The sequence below is a fragment of the Lepidochelys olivacea genome (genome assembly GCF_965140295.1).
Source record: "Lepidochelys olivacea isolate rLepOli2 genome assembly, chromosome: 1".
NCBI classification, from domain to species: domain Eukaryota; kingdom Metazoa; phylum Chordata; order Testudines; family Cheloniidae; genus Lepidochelys; species Lepidochelys olivacea.
This window is the reverse complement of record NC_140411.1, coordinates 38378428-38397222: the sequence shown is the minus strand read 5'-3', so window position 1 is coordinate 38397222 and position 18795 is coordinate 38378428. Positions and strand designations below refer to the sequence as shown.

At 43.4% G+C, this 18795-nt stretch overlaps 1 protein-coding gene across 1 annotated transcript in view; it reads left to right on the top strand.

Moving 5' to 3' along the window:
* The window catches only part of SLC35F2 (solute carrier family 35 member F2), a 34016-nt gene extending 29486 nt beyond the window's left edge, over positions 1-4530 (top strand). The window contains exon 8 of the mRNA XM_084610366.1: positions 3007-4530. Within this exon, the coding sequence (XP_084466492.1) occupies positions 3007-3231 (225 nt within the window). The 3' untranslated portion in view covers positions 3232-4530. The remainder of the gene's footprint in view (positions 1-3006) is intronic.
* The last annotated feature ends 14265 nt before the right edge of the window (positions 4531-18795 follow it).

The following is an 18795-nucleotide window of genomic DNA, read 5'->3' as shown; positions in this document are numbered from 1 at the left end:
TCAGAAGCCGTCCCACAATGCTTCACACTGACAGCACAATTGATACAAGCAGTCTTGTTGAGGACGCACACTGCTGACATGAGCAAAGTGTAGGCATGCACAAGTGAAGAAATTACTGTGGTGGCTGTATGCTGACATAAGTTAGGTTGACTTAATTTTGTAGTGTATACATGGCCTAAGAAAATGATAGGTAGACACCCCCAGAGTTTAAGGGCTGATTGACTCATTTTAAGCTAAGTTGATTGAATGGGCTAATGTGAAGTAGAAAGGGGGACAGCTTAGGAGGAAGCTAGGACCTCTAGAGGGAGAGTGCCCCAAGAGCAGTTGGCGGTATCCTATTGAAAAGAAATTCCAGCGGAGTTTGCATTAAAGTGACTGGTAAATATTCTGGAATAATTGGTGTCAGTACAAGACATCAGTGCAATAATTAGGTAAAACATAAATATGATTGGAAAGCTTAGGGAACCATCATCTCTAATTACAGGATGGATGTAAGTTTCAGCAGTCATTTTGTGGGTACTCACAAATGGGCTCCAATCACCCCTTTTGCTTACTTGCAGTTCCTATGCTGCAAGCTATTCAGAAGCCAAAACTTTCTCCAGTCCATATTGTAGCAGTCTGTTGCACATTATGTACTCAGGCCTCCTATCAATGACAGTGGGAGTTTCATGCATGGTACAATGTTATGTCACAGAAATCCACAGTGCAGATTGGAGATGAGTTGTGTGTCTTATGCCAAGTCACAGCAGGTGCTGTGTGTACAGAAATCCCATGTTCAGCAGTGAAAGTGCAAGGAAAAGGGTATGATCATTGTTTTCATTATCTCCCTTTAAAGCCCTGAAGAAACTGTCCTACAACCCCTCCTTGAGAGGCAGAGGCATTCCTGGGTGGGCCAAGGTATGATCTTCATGTTTATGCCTGTGTGTGTCCCTTGGACCTGGCAATAGCTCTGCAGCTAAGCTAAGACTTTCAAAGGTGATTATTTTGTGTGCCTCAAGTTTTGATTGCACCCCAAAAAGGGCCTGAGTTTCAGGGCTGAGTGCTCAGCATTTTTAGAAAGTCACGCCCCCAGATCAGTCACTTTGAAAGTCTTAGCCACAGATCCTAAGAAGAATAATCCTTTTAGGTGGGGCATAGCAGGGGAAGCTGTGCATGAGCATGCTTATTAGAGATTATGGGCACCAGTACACTCTGCTTTGCTACGTCTGTGTGCCTGATGAGAATTTAGCTGCCTGGCTATAAGATAACCGTGGACGTAAACCGAAGGCTCTATGAAAACAGACCGTCTTCGTGGGAACCAATAAATAAAATGTAGACATCCACGGGCAAAATTCTGTCTTCAGTTTAAACTTTTGTAACTCCATTACAGGTAAGAGTTACTCCAGATTAACATCAGTGTAACTGAGCAGAATCTGGCACAATTTACATTATTTCTGAAATCCTTCGATGTAGAAGCTGAGGAGTTGGAATTGTAGCAGCCATTTACCTTTCCTTAGTAGTTCAACTTCAGTTGTGCCTGCGTGACCATATTAAGCTCAGGCCCCTGTCCATTCTGAGCCAGCTCACCTCTCCATGTGCAGTATCATGTGGTGCCCTTCAAAGCTATCAAAGAGGCTTGAGTCTGAAGTCCCAATTTTTCCTTCATTTTGTGACTGTGAGGAATTACTTGTTTTCCTTAAAATTGAGGCCAATGTTTGAAAAGTTCTGGCTAGTATTCATGCCAATACGCCAAGCAACTGAACTTGTTTAAAGCTGGGTTGCTATATTGCATTCTGATTCAGCTGAAAATAATTTTCGACACTGACTTTGTCACCATTAATTGTAGTTGGTAATAGAATCCTCTTGACACCAGAACTGTCAGTGCAAGTATTAGCAGACAAGTGAAACAATACAAACCTCCATCAGAATTCATCAGAATTCATCAGAATTGTTTAGTATTAAACAATAATCATAAGATATAATTGAAAATCTCAGCCATAAGACCATAAGCCCAGATAACAAAGACATATGGAACAATCCTGCATGCATTGAAACCAATAGGAGTCTTTCTATTGACAGCAGGGTCCGGCCTCAAAAGAATATTAGGCCTGCATTATTACTGGGGAGTTAGTTTTGAGCAGGGATATTTTGATTTCAGTCATCCAGCTGCTTCAGTAATTATGGTGTTGGGAAGAAAATCTGTAGCTTTTTGTGTCTGCTGACAAACTGTTCCCAGCTGAGGGTAATTTGATCCTTTTACATTTTAAATCCAATTTTATAAAGTCAACACTTTAAGTGGACTCTTATTTTCCTATCAAGATGGTTTGTAGTAATCCTTCCTTTTTTAGAATGTTAACAGTTTACTGGATGATAATAATGGACCAATTCCTGTTTGCCTGATCCACCTAGTAGTAGTTATCTCTTTACACTGGTATAACTTCTGTGAAATTAAACTGGTGTATATCAGGAGACAGAAAAACAGGTTTGGCCCAGTAATAACAAGTATATAGCACATCAAATGGTTAAAAGTGATGTACAACACACCTACTGATCTAGTGACTTGCAGAATTCCAACAACAGGGACAAATTCTTTCTCACAGGTGAAAGTCTGGAGTAAATCCATCACAGAATTTGGCCACGTTGCATTTAAAATTGAAAACACTCAGTGGTACATTACATTAGTGTTCACTTGCATAAACAATTACTCCTTGCCATCACCGTATCTAGAACCATGTTATCCTTGGTCACATCCGTCAAGATGGGTGTCTAAACTTAGGACAACAATTCCCTGTATACCCGTGTTAAGAAGGGGAAGTGGAGAGAACAATAAGGCAGTCTGAGTCTGACAGTGGACTGAGCTTCTGAATTTTGTTTTTTGGGCCCTATATACTATGGTGATGGATGCACTCTAAATATTGAGTCATAAAGAAAGTGTAGCTGTAACTGATGCTCTTTCTGCAAGGTACAATCATAAGTCAGGATTACTAACCACATCTATTTCCCTTCCCCTCCCCATATCCTTGTCAGTTTTCAGGTCTCTACCTCCTGTCCTTTGGTGTCATTATGGTGGGCTTCATTTTGTACTGTTCTACTCCAACTCGAACAGCAGAAGAAGCCACAACCAGTTTGCCACAACCAGCCAGCATTGGGTTTGATAACCTTGGACTAAAAATTGAGGAGAACCACCAGGAAACTCCTGCTGCTACTGTACAGTTTACTAAAGAGGAAAATGTGCGGGTGAACACGGGTTAGAAAACTAGCAGCGTTTTAAAGGAAGCCTTTATACTGCCAAAATTATCTCTCAATATCGATATGGAGAACTGCTCTGTTGCCAAGAGTGTACATCATGCTGCATTTGTTTTAGTACACTGGATAAACGCTTAGCTGTTAAAGCTGGATCCTCAATCAATGAAGCTATGTTAATCTAATCCAACTGAAGATCTGTCCCTTAAAGTGAAGTAGAAATATATTTGGAAGCCTCTGGGAAGTGACAGAACCTCATGTTCAGAAAGTTTGATTAATTTAAGAGCAAATGCCTTACAAAGATGAAGCCAAAGCTAGCTCTCAGGTCACTAGCTGGAGCAGAAATCCTTTGTTGTGTGTTAACTATTAAGGGCCCAATCCTGCAAGGTGCTAAGGGAGTGTCCTCTGCTCCCATTGAAATGAGTGGGATTTGAGAGCACTCGGCACTTCTCAAGAGGCCCTCAGCACCTTGCAAGATCTAGCTCTACATGCCATCATACATATGTTTACAATGTTGTAGCTGTGTTGGTCCCAGGATATGAGACACATAAGGTGGGTGAGGTATATCTTGTATTGGACCAGCTTCCGTTAGTGGAAAAGACAGGCTTTCAAGCTTCACAAAGCCCTTCCTCAGGTCTCAGGAAAGAAGCGCTTTGTGAAGCTTGAAAGCTTGTGCCTTCCACTAACAGAAACTAGTCCAATAAAAGATATTCCTCATCCCCCTTCTCACTCTCTCTCATAATACCTATGTACATCTACAAAGTGATGTAGGACCTCATTCCTTCACTGGAGCCACACGCAAAATTGGCAGTTCACATTTTTTTTTTAAAAAGGGGGAGATGCCGCTAAGTGAACATGGGTGGGGATGCTGCTGGTGCCCCACATCAGCTCATTCTTTGTAGCAATGATCTCTGGCTCTCCAAAATGTTAAGTACTTTTGTTAGACTTGTAATTAATTTGTCTTTATTTGTGCCATTTTTTTTCATTTCTAATCTGTGATTAAAACTGATCTGTCACTACATGAAAGTGAGGTTTTGAGATTGTTTAGACATTCTGTGGCCAGACTTTTAGGTGTAAATCTGCATAGTTCCACTGTGTCAATTTACACCAGCTGAAGATCTGGTTCTCTCTCTGTTTTTGCCTGTTGGAATTTCACTTTCTGTTAAAGACTGTATTTATCTATTTTTACTGACCAAACTATTTTTTAAATTAACAGGTTTTGTCTTAAATGGTAAATGATCCTCTTTAGAAGATACTGGGTATCAAATTACAATGTGATTGTTTTTTGTATAGGTCTGTTGTACTTCATTTGAGCAAAGTGGTTTATCCAATTTTCTTCAGCAATCACAAAATAAATATTCAATACACAGTGAGGTGGCTATTTTTCAATATTGCCTTTACACTGAATACTTCATACAGACAAGGATTAGAAGAGTTGCTGATGCTTTGTGAAAAGCATTTGGGTCCAATTCTCTGTTGCCTTGCACCTTGTGTTGCCATTTGCACCAGTGCAACATGAGTGCAAAATGCTACCACTCAGGATTCATAGGTGAAGGGTACATAACACTGAACCTAATTCCTTAGTTACAGATCAGACTGTATTGCAATGTTGTAACCATATTAGAGAGACAAGGTGGGGGAGGTAATATCTTTTATTGGACCAACTTCCGTTGGTGAAAGAGAGAAGCTTTCGAACTACACAGAGCTCTTCCAAAGCTTGCTTCTCTCATCAAAGGAAGTTGGTCCAATAAAAGATATTACCTCATCCACCTTGTCTCTCTACGATCACACCATAGGCATATTGTACTAGTATTGACTTTGTGTGGGCACTAGATGGAGCGTCAAGAATCCATTCTCTAAACTAAGAGTTTATATTATAACAACATGGTTTGTCATATTCCATAGCGCGTTGACATGTACCGTATGCAGTGCTGCATGGCAAAGACTGTGCATTTTTATTGTCTTTACTTACAGCCATTTTAGTTAAAGCAGGAAAGTAGGACACACAAAAGAACAGTGTGCTCCTTTACCCAAGTGGCGAATGAATCATAGAACAAAGAAAAGAAAGTACAAGGCTACAGCACTAGCATCTAATAATCATCCCAACAGAAACGCTACCTGACTTGCAGTCCATCAGAAACGGACACAGGCAAAATAAGAGGCAGTGACCACACTGCTTGGGAGAATGGTGAAAACAAAGGTAAGTGAGCTCTACTATTCACACCCTCCCCTCTGATATGTCCCATTGAGGGGACGAAAGGAGAGGAAGGTCTGCTCCTGTGTGCCAAAATCTTTCCTCAAAACGGTGGCGGGGGAGGGCATTGTGGCTATGTGGCATCATTCGCCTCATGTCACAGCAGTCCTTGTATGTGAGGGGTACTCAACTGGTATTCCATTGTGCTTTGGCAGCAGGCAAAGCTCTCCATCAAACTCCTAGAGCCCCCTGGAGATCTTTCCCACAGTCTGAGGGTGCCCTGTTAGCGCTGATTTATACAAGCTCTTACTCTATTCTTTGAAAACTCCCACTGGGGTAGGCCAGGCATGGGCAGGTGTCCATGACAGCATGGTTCCAAAGTGACTCAATAATCTAAAATGTAAGGGTTCATCCAGTGCTTAATTTGTAATGAAAGAGGTGCCAGGGCTCAAGCAATTGGGTGCTGGGGCTCAAGCAACGTTTTTATGTTCATAACGGATGCAGCAAGCCCAGAGGTGCAGGGGTTAGGAACTGCCAAGCCTAGAGGTACCAGGGTGCCATTTGTGCCATTTGAGGTACCATTTGTGCCCGGTACCTGGCAAGTCCTGGCACAAATGAAGCACTGGGTTCATCCCGTTTCATCTGTGACTCATTGGTGTAAAAACTCTTCCTTTTATGGGGCAAGAATTTGGTAAATTAGCTAACCAGCGGTGGATATAACAGGGATTTTACCTGTACTTAAGATGTGTGGTGGGTGTGTATTTCTTTGTCTAAAAGTCAATAAGAACTTGTTTTTTTGGCCTTACTCTTTGCACTTCACTTTCCCTATATGTAAAAGGAGAATGATAAGACTGCCACTCCTTGGCTGAGTAAAGCAGCTGTTGAGGCCTTGCAGCGGAGCTTCCTATTTGTAGAAGAATCAGCTATGTGGAGGCGGGGTATATTCTCAGTGAAACTTGTTTTATTTACACATATGCTATCCTAGCTTAGTGGTGGTCACAAACATCATGCAGGGCCATCCCCTCTTTCTGCGATCAGCCCAAACTTGAATGCCTGGTTTCCAGGGAGCAACTCTGTCTCTAGAATTCTCTCTCAAAGGTAGAGAGAGAAAGGCCAAAGGAAAAACTCTTTTTCTGCTTACCATATCTCTCCTAAAGAAACAAAATCAGAAAAACCCCCAAACCAGCACATCAATGCGACATTTACTTCTAAGACCAAATACTTCATAAAATCATAGACTTGCTCACATGTCACGAAAAAGGAGCTTGTAAGAGTGACTACCAGGGTCAGCTGGTGACCCTTGTTAGTATATAGGCTTGTTTGCCAGCCTGAGATAGAATTCTGGGTTTGACGTTTTGTATCTTATACTAATATGTGTGAAGAACAACGAACAAAGAGACTGTGTGTTGAATTTCCACAACCAAATGGGGCAATGGTACAATGGGAAAAGATAAGGGATACATCTAAAGTGTTACTGGGCATGGTGGTGGAAATGTAAATATATGAGTGCACACTTGAAGACTGCCTCAGCTCCTTATTTCAAGTCAAGGTCAAGCAACCAGTCAGGAGGGACAAGCTGGGATTGGATGGGGGGAAGGTAAAACACTGAAAGACCAGAGAAATGCCTGCCTCTGACCAGATTACAACCTCACTCCTTACCCTCCCCTGGGATACAAAAGAGGTGGGATGAAGACTCCAACTCACGACCCTCCCAAACGGAACATGACCATAAGTTGTAAGGGGTGTGACTAGGGGTGTGCACTCAAGGTATATTGGGCCTGCTAAGGAGTGGGGGATGGGAGGTGGGAATGGGGAAGGGGGACACAGGAAAGGCTCTGCAGCATCAGAGCTGGGAAGGGGGACACGGGGTAAAGATCAGAGCTGGGAATGGAACAATGGGAAACAGACTCTGCCGGCATGGAGAGCTGTGGATATGCTTCCTTGGAATGAACCCCAATAAACATCAAATTGCCTGCACTTTGGACTTCTGGTCTTCTGCTTTCTGTCTGCGTGACAAGAACCAGGCAAGAGGGTGAAGGGAAAGCCCTCTAACGTCCCCTGCTATAACAATACTTACCTAGCTTGCCAGGTGCTCGTGAGGTTTAATTAATCTCTATTTGTGAGGAAGTCAAATACACCTGCAGTGGCAAACACCCTAGAAATGCCTATAAACCTTAAAAAAGGTGAACTAGAACATTTAATGTTCCTACATATTGTAGAGGGTTTAGCTGCATCTCCAAAGAGAATGCTAAATTGAATTTTACACTTAAAGCAGGGACTCAACCCTTTATGTATGATGGGGCAGGGGAAGGGGGGAAGTGTATTCTCCCCAAAATCACAATGCTTCCAGGGATTAAAGGTTTTAAATAGTTCCTTTAAGAAGTTCAGCACCCAGGTTCAGTTTTATTTGTCCCAAATGATTATTACAGAGTAAACACAAATGCTTCAATCTTGCCCTGTAGTTTAAACCCACCTAAGTGTTGTGTGTAGGCTACATTAAAGAACGTTAACTCTGCCATGTGTTGACATCAAGAGGGAAATAAATATCTAATAACTGACTTTTAAAGACTTTCAGCTAATCTGGGCCAACAAATACTAAAATGTCTTAATCGTAATCAGATGGTTATCACATGGTGTCATGACAGGGCAGAATTAACGTTGTTAGGCTGCACTTATTGTTTATTCCCATAGTTTAACATGTTTGGATTACTTTTAGTTTTAACCTTATCTGAATTTCCTGGGCTTATGCTTCTTTTTGAGATAATTGCAATAGTCCTGTAATGTACTTATGCTAAATTACTGAGATACACTCAACCTTAATGCCATCTGAATGTAGATTTTTGTCTGGAAATACATATAGATAAGGGCGCAAATTCAAATTTTGGCTAATCTACAAAATGAAGTGCTGCCAAGTCTAATGCTGGTAATTCAGAAAAGTCTGTCTGCATATTATATAAGATTAGTTACAGCTTAGCATATAAGTAAGTAGATGGGACCCAATATCAGCTACTCTTCATTTGCTTTGTAGCCAATGGCATTAAATCTGTGTAAAATTGGTGTAAGTGAGATTACTGTCATTTGGTGCCTAAGTGTTTCAAAGTAAAGGATCCCTAGACACCTCTGTTCCTGCCTATGGGCACACATACCACTGCCTCCCTCTAGGCATCTGGGCGCCAACGCCCCAGCACAATTCATGAACTGGGGGAAGGCAGGAGTTCAGCTGCCTCAGGCACATGCAGGACCTGATCCAGTAGGTGGCCTGTGAGTACACCTGGTGGATCAGGTCCCATTCAGGATGTAACCAGAGGTTACAGCATTCACCTGGGATATGGAGATCCAGGTTCAATTCTGCCGTGCTCCACCTTCCCCCGCTCCGCCAGAGGGGGAAAAGGGATTTGGAGAGGCATCTCCTACTGCTTAGGAGGGTGCTCCAGCCAGGGAGCTCTGGTATATTCTGATGCAGGGTTCCCTCAGTTAGTCCTTGTGAAGCTCTGGATAAATGATGCAAGAACAATTGGAGATGGGGGACTAGATCCAGGGTCTCCCATGTGCATACCCTAAACACTGCACTACGGAGTGGTTCCCATGCTGTCTATCTCTCTCTCTCTGACTCCCTGTGGATGAAACAGTCATTGGGCCAGACAGAGAGCATGTGTAAGAGAATGACTCTGTAGCCCAATGGTTAGGGCACCAAGGTGGGAGACCCTGGGTCCAGTCCCCCTGCCCAAGCCACTCTTTCATTATTTATCCAGACTGCAACAGTTTCAAGAGGAGCGAATGAGGGAGCCTCACCTCAGAATGTCCTGTAGCTCAGTGAGTAGCACGCTCTCCTGAGAGGTTTAAGAGTCCTGTTCAAATCCTTGCCCCTTCCTCCCTAGAAAGTGGGGAATTGAACCTGGATCTCTCACACCCCAGACAAGTACTCTAACTACTTGGCTATAACATGTAAGGGGAGCACCTCCTACCATTGTGTGCGAAGCAAGGCAGCCACCGAACACATTCCCTCAAAAAGCAGCCTTGGTGCTTGAGCTGCCTGACTGCAGACAGTGGGGTTCCCGTTCCTGGATTTCTAAACTGACCTAGGTGCCTATCTCCGTGAGAGGGGCAGGGTTTAGCACACACCACTCCTGTGGGCATCTGTCTTTGGCTAGCTCAGGCAGCTCCCCACCCAGCATGCCGGCTTTTGTGGATTGCATACTTAGGTGTCTGTGTCTCCCATTCATTGTATAGGAGCCTGGGCACCTCACTTTGTGGGTCGTAGTGTTTTTCCCGTGATCTTTCTAGGTGCCTAAAAATTAGTGCTGTGACGCTCAGCACTGCAATGCCTACGTCACTTCAAGGCTCCCATCCAAGCTGTTTTTCGACAACAGGTTCATTATTCCCAAGCTTTTTTAAGCAGAGTGTCTTTTGAGTAAAGTTGATTGCTAATTTGGCTCCTGAACCACTGAGGTCTGTGTGACGGGTTGGGTCACGGAAATCCCCTTGGGACTGCCACCTGATGTGCTGAGACTATCTCTGGGTCTGTTTTCCCGGCCACCTTGGGATTTCAGAACCTTGCCTTGTTGAACCAGACACACCAGTCTGCTGCAAACACAGACCCAGGTCTGAACCACGTCCCTCAAAGCTGCAGACTTAACTGAAAATGGCTTAAGAAGTGCTCCTGTGTCCAGCACCCAGATACCCAGTTCCCAATGGGATCCAAACCCCAGATAAATCTGTTTTACTCTGTATAAAGCTTATACAGGGAAAACTCATAAATTGTCTGCCCTCTATAACACTGATAGAGTATCTTTCTATCACACAGCTGTTTGCTCCCCCAGGTATTAGTCACTAACTCTGGGTTCAATAATAAGCAAAAGTAATGTTATTAAATATAAAAAGTAGGATTTACGTGGTCCAAGTAATAACAGACAGAACAAAGTCAGTTACCAAGCAAAATAAAACAAAAACATGCAAGTCTAAGCCTAATACTGCAGGAAACTGAATGCAGGTAAATCTCACCCTCAGAGATGTTCCAGTAAGCTTCTTTCACAGACTAGACTCCTTCCTAGTCTGGGTCCAGCAATCACTCACACCTCTGTAGTTACTGTCCTTTGTTCCAGTTTCTTTCAGGCATCTCTTTGGGGTAGGGTGACCAGATGTCCCGACTTTATAGGGACAGTCCTGATTTTTGAGTCTTTTTCTTATATAGCCTCATATTACCCTCCCCCCCATCCCGATTTTTCACACTTGCTGTCTGGTCACCCTACTTTGGGGAGGAGAGGCCATCTCTTAAACCAGCTGAAGACAAAATGGAGCTGTTTCCCGGGCCTTTTATATTCTTTCTCTTGTGGGCGGAAACCCCTTTGTTCCCCTGTGCAAAGTCACAGCAACAAGATGGAGTTTGTAGCCACCTGGGCAAGTCACATGTCCATGAATGATTCAGTTTTTTACAGGCCGATGCCATTGTTTACATGTTAGTTTGAATGTTCCCAGGAAAGCTCAGATGTTGATTGGCATCTCCCAAAGTCCATTGTCAGTTAAGTGTTTCTTGATTGGGCATTTACTGAGAATAGTCCTTTCTCACGAAGCTGACCAAATGCTTCACGGAGGCTACTTAGAATCAAACACATTGAGATACAAGTACATAGCCAATATTCATAACTTCAAATACAAAAATGATACACACATACAGACAGCAAAGTACAACCTTTCCATAGACACCGCACTTGACCTCCTCTGTACAAGACCTGGTGCAACCATAAGACCCTGGTTGCAACAATGATCTATACGGTCACAGTTCAATAAAGTCACATTCTGAATATCACCGATTTACATGCTTTTTTCTATCTATTTACCTTTGGAACGTCTAAGGCATCCGTTATAGCAGTAGCTGAGTGTATCACACAATTTTTAATGCATTTAGCCTCACAACACCCCTATGAGCTAGGAAGCTCTATTAGCCACTTGATAGGTGGGAAACTGAGGTACAGGGGAGGCTAAGTGTCTTGCCTAGTGTCACAGAGGAACTCTATGGCAGAACAGGAACTTTAATCCAGGCCTGCTAACCAGTAGTCCGTCCTTCCCCTCACAGCTTTTTGTTGTTATGGTGCTCAGTGAGGTGAGAGGGGATATATCTAGAAATTGTGTCCAAGCACAAAGTTTGGTAAGACTGGTCTGGGTTTGAGTGAGTGACATACAGGTGAAGGGCGGCTTATCCCTTTAATGCTGCAATCAGTTCCCCTTTCCAGTGGCTTGTTTTGTGGAGGCAAGGCACAGATCAGAAAGCAATAAGGTCTAGAGCCTCTTAGATTTGTGCATCTCTTAAGAACACAAGTGACACACATTCACTGTAGCTGGGGAAATGAGTGTCAAGATAATGAATCACATATAAGAGCATACAGCACCTGGGGGAGAAGTTACAAGGCAGACGTTTTTAAGCATGCAAGCACTGTACTGAAAAAAAAAAGAAATTCGGATGTTTCAGATGAATTGGATCTATGTGTCCAAACCAAAGAGTGTGACTTCCTGCCTTGCTGCAGGGTTTGGTCTCAAGGACATCAGAAACCTAGCTGGCATTAGAATGTTGTGATGTGTCTGAAAAAACTGAGTGCAACAGTTGTGTGTGACATTATCATTGTATGAGTGTGTGACATTATCTTCACTGGAATTTGAGGAAGAAAATAGAGCTATTGGCTATTAACTATTTTAAGAATCATGACCTTTACTCATAAGACACGCACTTAGTTCTGTATGACGTGATGTTCAGGACAAACACATCAGTTTATGCACGCATTATATATTGTTGGAGAGTTTATGCAGTTCTCTGCCACCTTGCAAATATCCATTTAAATCAGTTTGGGAAATCTGATAGGAAAAGTTGCTCTAAGGTGACATGGCTGATCTGTGAACAATGTGGCACAAACAGATACAGTTTCTGAAGAATGTCCAACTAAAGATTTTAGCATTTCATCAGCCTTTCATCAAAAATATTCCCAGTGTCACCCAAATGCCATTGAAGGATTTGATCCTGCAAGCTCCTGCATGATCATAAAGTGCCATGAATTCTGATGAAGTACAACATTAGGCCCTAAAGCAGCAGTTTTGTATTTTAAGCTGATCATTATTTCTTTGCAACACCTTGAGGCCTCAGCCAAGAACAGGGCCCCATTTTGCTAGGTCCTATCCATACACAGTGAGAGACTGTCCCCGCCCAAAGAGTTTACAATCTGAGTAGACAAGACACAGCATATATTACCCCCATTTTACAGTAAAGAGAGATTAAGTAACTTGCCCAATGTCACAGAGGAAACCTGTAGCAGAGCACTGAACCTGTAGTTCTAAAATCCCAGGGCAGTTCCTTAACCACCAGGCTATTGTGCCTTTTAACAGTTTTTTCCATCTTTCTGTAAGCTATTAGGCTGTATAAAGAGTGCACTTTATCATAGATTTTAAGGCCAGGAGGGACCATTTAAGGCCAGGAGGGTCACCTAGTCTGATCTCCTGCATAACAAAGAGCAAAGAATTGCTCGGAAGCATTATATAGCATTCAAGGATATTTCTTCACTTTGTATCCTAGAAGCAGTGGTACCCTTTTTGCTCAAGCTTTCCGAAGACCTTCAGGCCGAAACTGAACTAGAAAGTTAGCCCTGAAAGTGAGAGTGACAAAAGTGCTAAGCAACTGGAAAAGCGCCCCTGTATGTTCTAGTGACCACATTTGTGTCTTGTGCATTCACCAACAATAGTCAGTGAATACTGAAAAACACAGGTGTGGATGTGTATTTTATACACTAGCTTTGTTGTATTATTCATAACAGCACTCTGTCAAATTCAGTTGCAAGCAGCCTGCAATGCTGTATGAAGCTAACACTTTCTCTAATTTGTCTTCCTCTGCCATTAATGCAAGTGCCTGTTGGAAGAAATTCTTTTCATTTAATAAAGTTTATAAGCTGCATGTGTTAAAAATGGAACCCTACCGGGTAATCTTATCGCTTGTAACATCTGTAAATTAATTTGTTTCCTGAGAACAACAGTGATTTATAACTCACAAGGAAACTAGAGTAGCTTGATTAAATTAAGGGGAGCATGTAGGCGGTTGGAATGAAATTACAGTATGACTGCACACACCATGTTAATGCTATATTAAGGATAAGAATTTAGTCAAACAAAACTCAGTAGGCACAGTTATGGTTCCTCTCAGTAGCCACAAAATGGTCCACTATGCAAACTACAAAAAAAGTTGTATTATTTGATGTGTGGTTAAATGTTAGTAAATAGATAAAACCACAGTGTGAGCAAATATGTGTCCTGTGTACAGATTTCTATAGCCATCTTACTCTCAGAGTTGCATCAGCTTGTAACTGAGGAAGTACACACTGTGCTCTCTCATGGAGACTTTGCTTTTACTCCTGTTGTTTTTCTTAAATCTAAAATAAATCATTTGACATGGAAACAGTTTCTTCTTTTATATCAAAACATACAAAAAGAAACAAAGGGGTGTTCTACCGCTTGAGAAATGCCCACACATGCCACCTAGCAATCACATGAATTGTAACTACCAGGTGTTTCTAGTTTTGGGACTCTCACATTGGCCAGGATTGAAAGTTCCTCCAACCGAGACTCTGGAATTTTTTGCTCCTTGTCCTCCCACAATTCCCGTGCTCTGACAGGCACTTGCTGCTTTTTGGGGGAGTTTTGCCAGGATCTCAGTTAGCTGTACCCACTTACACAGGTCTGAACTGAGGTACACAGATCACTGGGAGGACACAGGTTCTGTTGCTAGGGATTTCCAGCAGCACAAGGTAAGGAACACACACACACAATCTCTGTGCTACTGGGTACTTCATCTCAGAGTTGACTTCACTCACTCATGAATTGCAATGAGCGCTGTGTAAAGTATCTAGATCAGCTTTTGTTTGTGAAACACTTGAGGATAGTTCAGGACAAAAAAAGCACTCTATAATGTAAGGTACTGCAGGGTCAGACTGAGGCCACTGACATGGATCCAAACCTGTGCTGTCCTTCAGCAGAAGGTCAGGGCACTCAGTACTTTGCAGGATCTGGTTCCCAAGGATGTCAGAAAACATTATGGAAGTGGCAAATTTGAACCAATGCTGTATTTTCTCTCCATCCTCATCTTCCTGCTCACCTCAGTACAGGTCTCCCCTTTCATTGTCCAAGCGATTTAAAATTTAAATTCTCTGACAGCTGGTAGGAGCCATCAACGAGGAAACAGAAATACAATCCGCAAGACACTCCTTATCATGCCTCATACAATGACTATGCAAGCATGGTTTTCTGAGGAGCGGCAAAAGTGACATGCAATTTGGCTTTTTGTCAGGTTCCCCAGAGCCACCTAAAGCAGTATGGGGCAAAGTCCTACTCCAGTGGATGTAGGGGGCTGGGAAGGTGAGTGACAGTGTCCCCAGTACTTTCCTGAATATTGGGGTCTGTAACAGAGAGCTCCTCACCAAAGATTGGCCAGCACAATTAAGTAAGTACTTTCCTTTGGAATATGGAATTATAGCAGTTAGATGTAGAAGAGACCTATCAGTAAGTCCCATTTAGTCCATCCTCTAGGGAGTAGGATGCTAAGGTAGAATTTTGCCATCCAGATAGATAGTATATTCTTCAGATACAGGATTTTCAGTACGATTCCACAGCATGGACATGTCACCAGTGATCTACAACTAATCATTATTTTCCTCTAGTTCATCCAATTACTCCTCTTGTGAATGGAGGACGATGTTGCACTGTCAGACAATGTGATGTGCTCTGCTCCCCTGTGTTGTATGGTTTCTGAGATGAATCTTTCAGGGGCCAGCAGTGTTACGAAGTCTTCCAATGGGACTCTCAGTTTGTGTCTCCTGTCACTTGACTGTCTTTCACATGGCATAAGCCCTGGAATCAGAGTGCTGCACAAGGTTCTTTAAAGTGATTGGCTATTCAGTTAAGATCAGGATGCTTCATGTTAACTCACTGACTACTGAATCTAAGGTATTAAACACCTTGACCTACAGCCTCAGTGCCTAGCATTTGTAAGTGTTTGTGCACATAGCAATATAGGTATCAGTGGGCCTACTCAAATAAAGGCTCACTAACATGAACAAGAGGGGTATAGTCAGGGTCAAGGAGATCTGAGAATTCCAGGTACTGCTTTGCCACCACCTTCCTAATGATGTCCCCTTAAAAAGTAGATCAGCAATCAGGCAACTGTCAACAATCTTGTCAATTATTGCCCCAGCAATGGACCAGTGTCGCACTGTGAGATTTTATCGGTTGGGCACGAGTCCAAGTCATAGGTCATGTCCCACAGTTCCCTATGCTCCTCCTGAACACGTGCTAAAATGCAGCAGAGAACTTTGTCTCCTTTTGGCATGATCACCCACCATTGGCTGAGCAGTCCTGTCCAAAGCTCAACAACCTTGTGAGAGAAGTAGACAAGAAGCTCTTCTTGGCGAGACACACTTGATACTGTATCCTGGCAGAGACCACCAAGAGCCACCAGGCAGCGCTTCGTCTGAAGGAGTGCCACCACCGGGGACATTGTGGATGCTAAGGCGGAGGATGAGAACCTGTTCCTTGCTTCCGTTACTACAAATGTGGCTCCCACCACTGGCCCTCTAGCTGCTTTCCTTCCAGCTTCATCTGTTAGAAGCCATCTGGATACCAAGCTGGCGATGAGGCTGGGACAAAAGAAAGGGGGCATTTAGGAGTCACCTTCACAATAACTCACCAGGCCATCTTTGCTAACATGGTCCACTGGGTGAAATGTGAAAGCTGGTTAATGTGTAGCTCAGTATAGTCACTGTTAAAAGAAAAGTTCTGACACCACACTGAAATGTAATCCTGCCTGTTTCAGGAATGGGATAAGATGATTAATAGAGCTAAATATATAATAAATGGTCAAGTGCACACTGGGATGATTGCAGCAGGAACAGAGAACTGTCATCGTTGTCTCCTTCACAATTGCATTTGCACCAGCTCATGTGGTTTTCCACCTGTGCCCTGCTGGCGGTGACCTTGGGTACAGTAGGACATGCTGAGATGTGGAAGCTGTGAGTTCTCACCATCCTAACTAGGCTTCTGTGTGCTCTGATAATCAGTTCAGTAGCAGACTGCTCCAGCGGCAGGAAATCCCGTTAGAAATGAATGAGTGTGTGTATAATGCTGTGAATATGTAAAGTGGTTTATTGTACCATCTAGTTAATTGTTTCATTTCACTTTTTCAAGCAGAAATACGAAGTGACATGAACTCTAACTCTTTGACCAAGTATTGACGTTTTGATTAGTTGCGAAGATAAGAATCTAGGTCAATGGACTGAGTGGTTAGTACAAATGTCCTGCAGTTTTCTACATATTGGAAATTGGATCCAATAAATAAAAAATCCACAGTTCCTTCTGGGGATGTAACTAACCTTCAGTTCGTATAGCATTTTCTTTGTACTGTGACAGCGCCTCAAAGCTGTGATCTGGGCTCACTTTGCTGGGGCCCAGTGGCAGAGTGACTCACCAGGTGGTCTGCCACTTGGCAGTGAGCTGCACTGATGCAGAATTTTTTCTCCATAGACTTGCTGACCCAGTCTGCTGGTGGTCTCCTTTGCCTTGTGACTCGGCCTTCTGGCTGGGTTACATTTAGACTCACCCCTTTTGGGGTTTTAATCCAGGGTTTTCATTCAGTAGTCCCAGAACCTCACGCCAGGTCGACAACCCAGGTCCAGGCCCAGTAGTGTGTCAAGCCCCTTGTGCCTGGGGTCTTCACTTTAGTCTCCTCAGTGAGGCTGTAGTGGCACCCAGACACCCTCCTCCCCCGCCCGGCTTCTGGCGAGTGGTTAAGATCCATCTTGCCAGGCCTGATGCGTCTTCCCTGCGTTACTTCCCACATCAGCCCACCTTCTCCTCTAGGGGCTCACATTCTCAGAGCAGTCTGCCCTGGGGTCAAGCCCCGGTCCCAGTTCCCCACATAACAAAGGGAAGAAACTAAATTAATACCAGTAAAGAGCTGCACCAGCATCTCTGTCCTAGCAGGACCCTCCAGCCATCTGTCCGACTGCTCTGTGCTCACAGGCACTGAAAGCAACTTGGCTCTCTGCTGTGCTCCTCTTTGAGAGAGGAGGATCAGAGGTCTGTTCACCTCCCTGTGCTGGGCCTTCGGGGTAGGTCTACACAGCAATTAAACACCCATGACTGGCCCATGTCAGCTGACTCGGGCTCACTGGGCTTGGGCTAAGGGGCTGTTTAACTGCAGTGCACATGTTTGGGCTTGGATTGGAGCCTGGGCTCTGACCCACCTGCAGGTGTTTTATTGCAGTGTAGAGCTATCCTCTGAGCTGGGGGGTTGTCTTCTCCCTTTTAAGTCTCCTCCGCCAATGCTGCCATGCTTTACAGACACAGCCAGGTGGGGCTGCTTGAGCCCATAGCTATTCTTTAACCCCTGCTTGTTTAGTGAGGGGTTTTTATCCTTCATCACAGGTCCACTGTATACATATATTGTAAGACACAGTCCCTACCCCAGAGAGCTCACTGTGATGTCTGATTTGGGTGATAAGATAGAAAAGCAAAGTTAATACGTGATAATAGTACTTTGTACTTCTGTAGCATTTTCCATCGAAAGATCTCAAAGCACCATATAAACACTAATGAATTATGTCTTACAGCAGCTCTATAAGGAAGCAAAGGGAGACTTAGGATCCTTTTTTTATATAGATTAGTAAACTGAGGTACAGAGAGGTTAAGGTCTAGACTCTACTATTTAGTCTCTGCTGTATGTAGGGGCTGTGTTCAAAGTACACTGCCCCATAAAAGCACAGGAAGGTATTGTACTTCAGAACATAATCCTTCCCGAGACTTCTGGGTCATCATGGTCCTCCTTGAACCTCTATAGGTCTGCCCTTCATGTCTGGTCTTTGGGAGCACGGGGGTGCAGGTCCATGCAGTCCACCTCATCAGCAGCTTGTGGTTGTCTGTCCCAGATCCTGCTAAGCCAGTAGCTTGTGGCAAACAATTTTTGTGAGTGGAAATTTGCTGGTCATGTTAGTCAGTTTTCTCATCCAATGGGTTCTGTTTCAAAATACTGAACCTCCATGTGGAAATTCAAGATTAAAAATTCAAACCAAAAGAAAGACAATGTTATTATTCATGAACAAGTTATGGAGGACACTGCCGGTCTATGAAGCTGGTAGGAGAAAGTTTATAATGAAATCTCCATTTTAGCTGGCACCAAGGACTCTCTGAATCCCTTTGAAGTTAGCATTTTACATTCTAGTGTTCCTGCTTAACGGGGGAAGCACATGTTCCAGCTGGAAAATCGCACTTGTGTCGTGAGGTCTAGCAAGAACTGAGTCTTATTTATTTGTTCTCTAATGCAGTGGTCAGCTACTACTTGGCTGCCTAGCAAATGG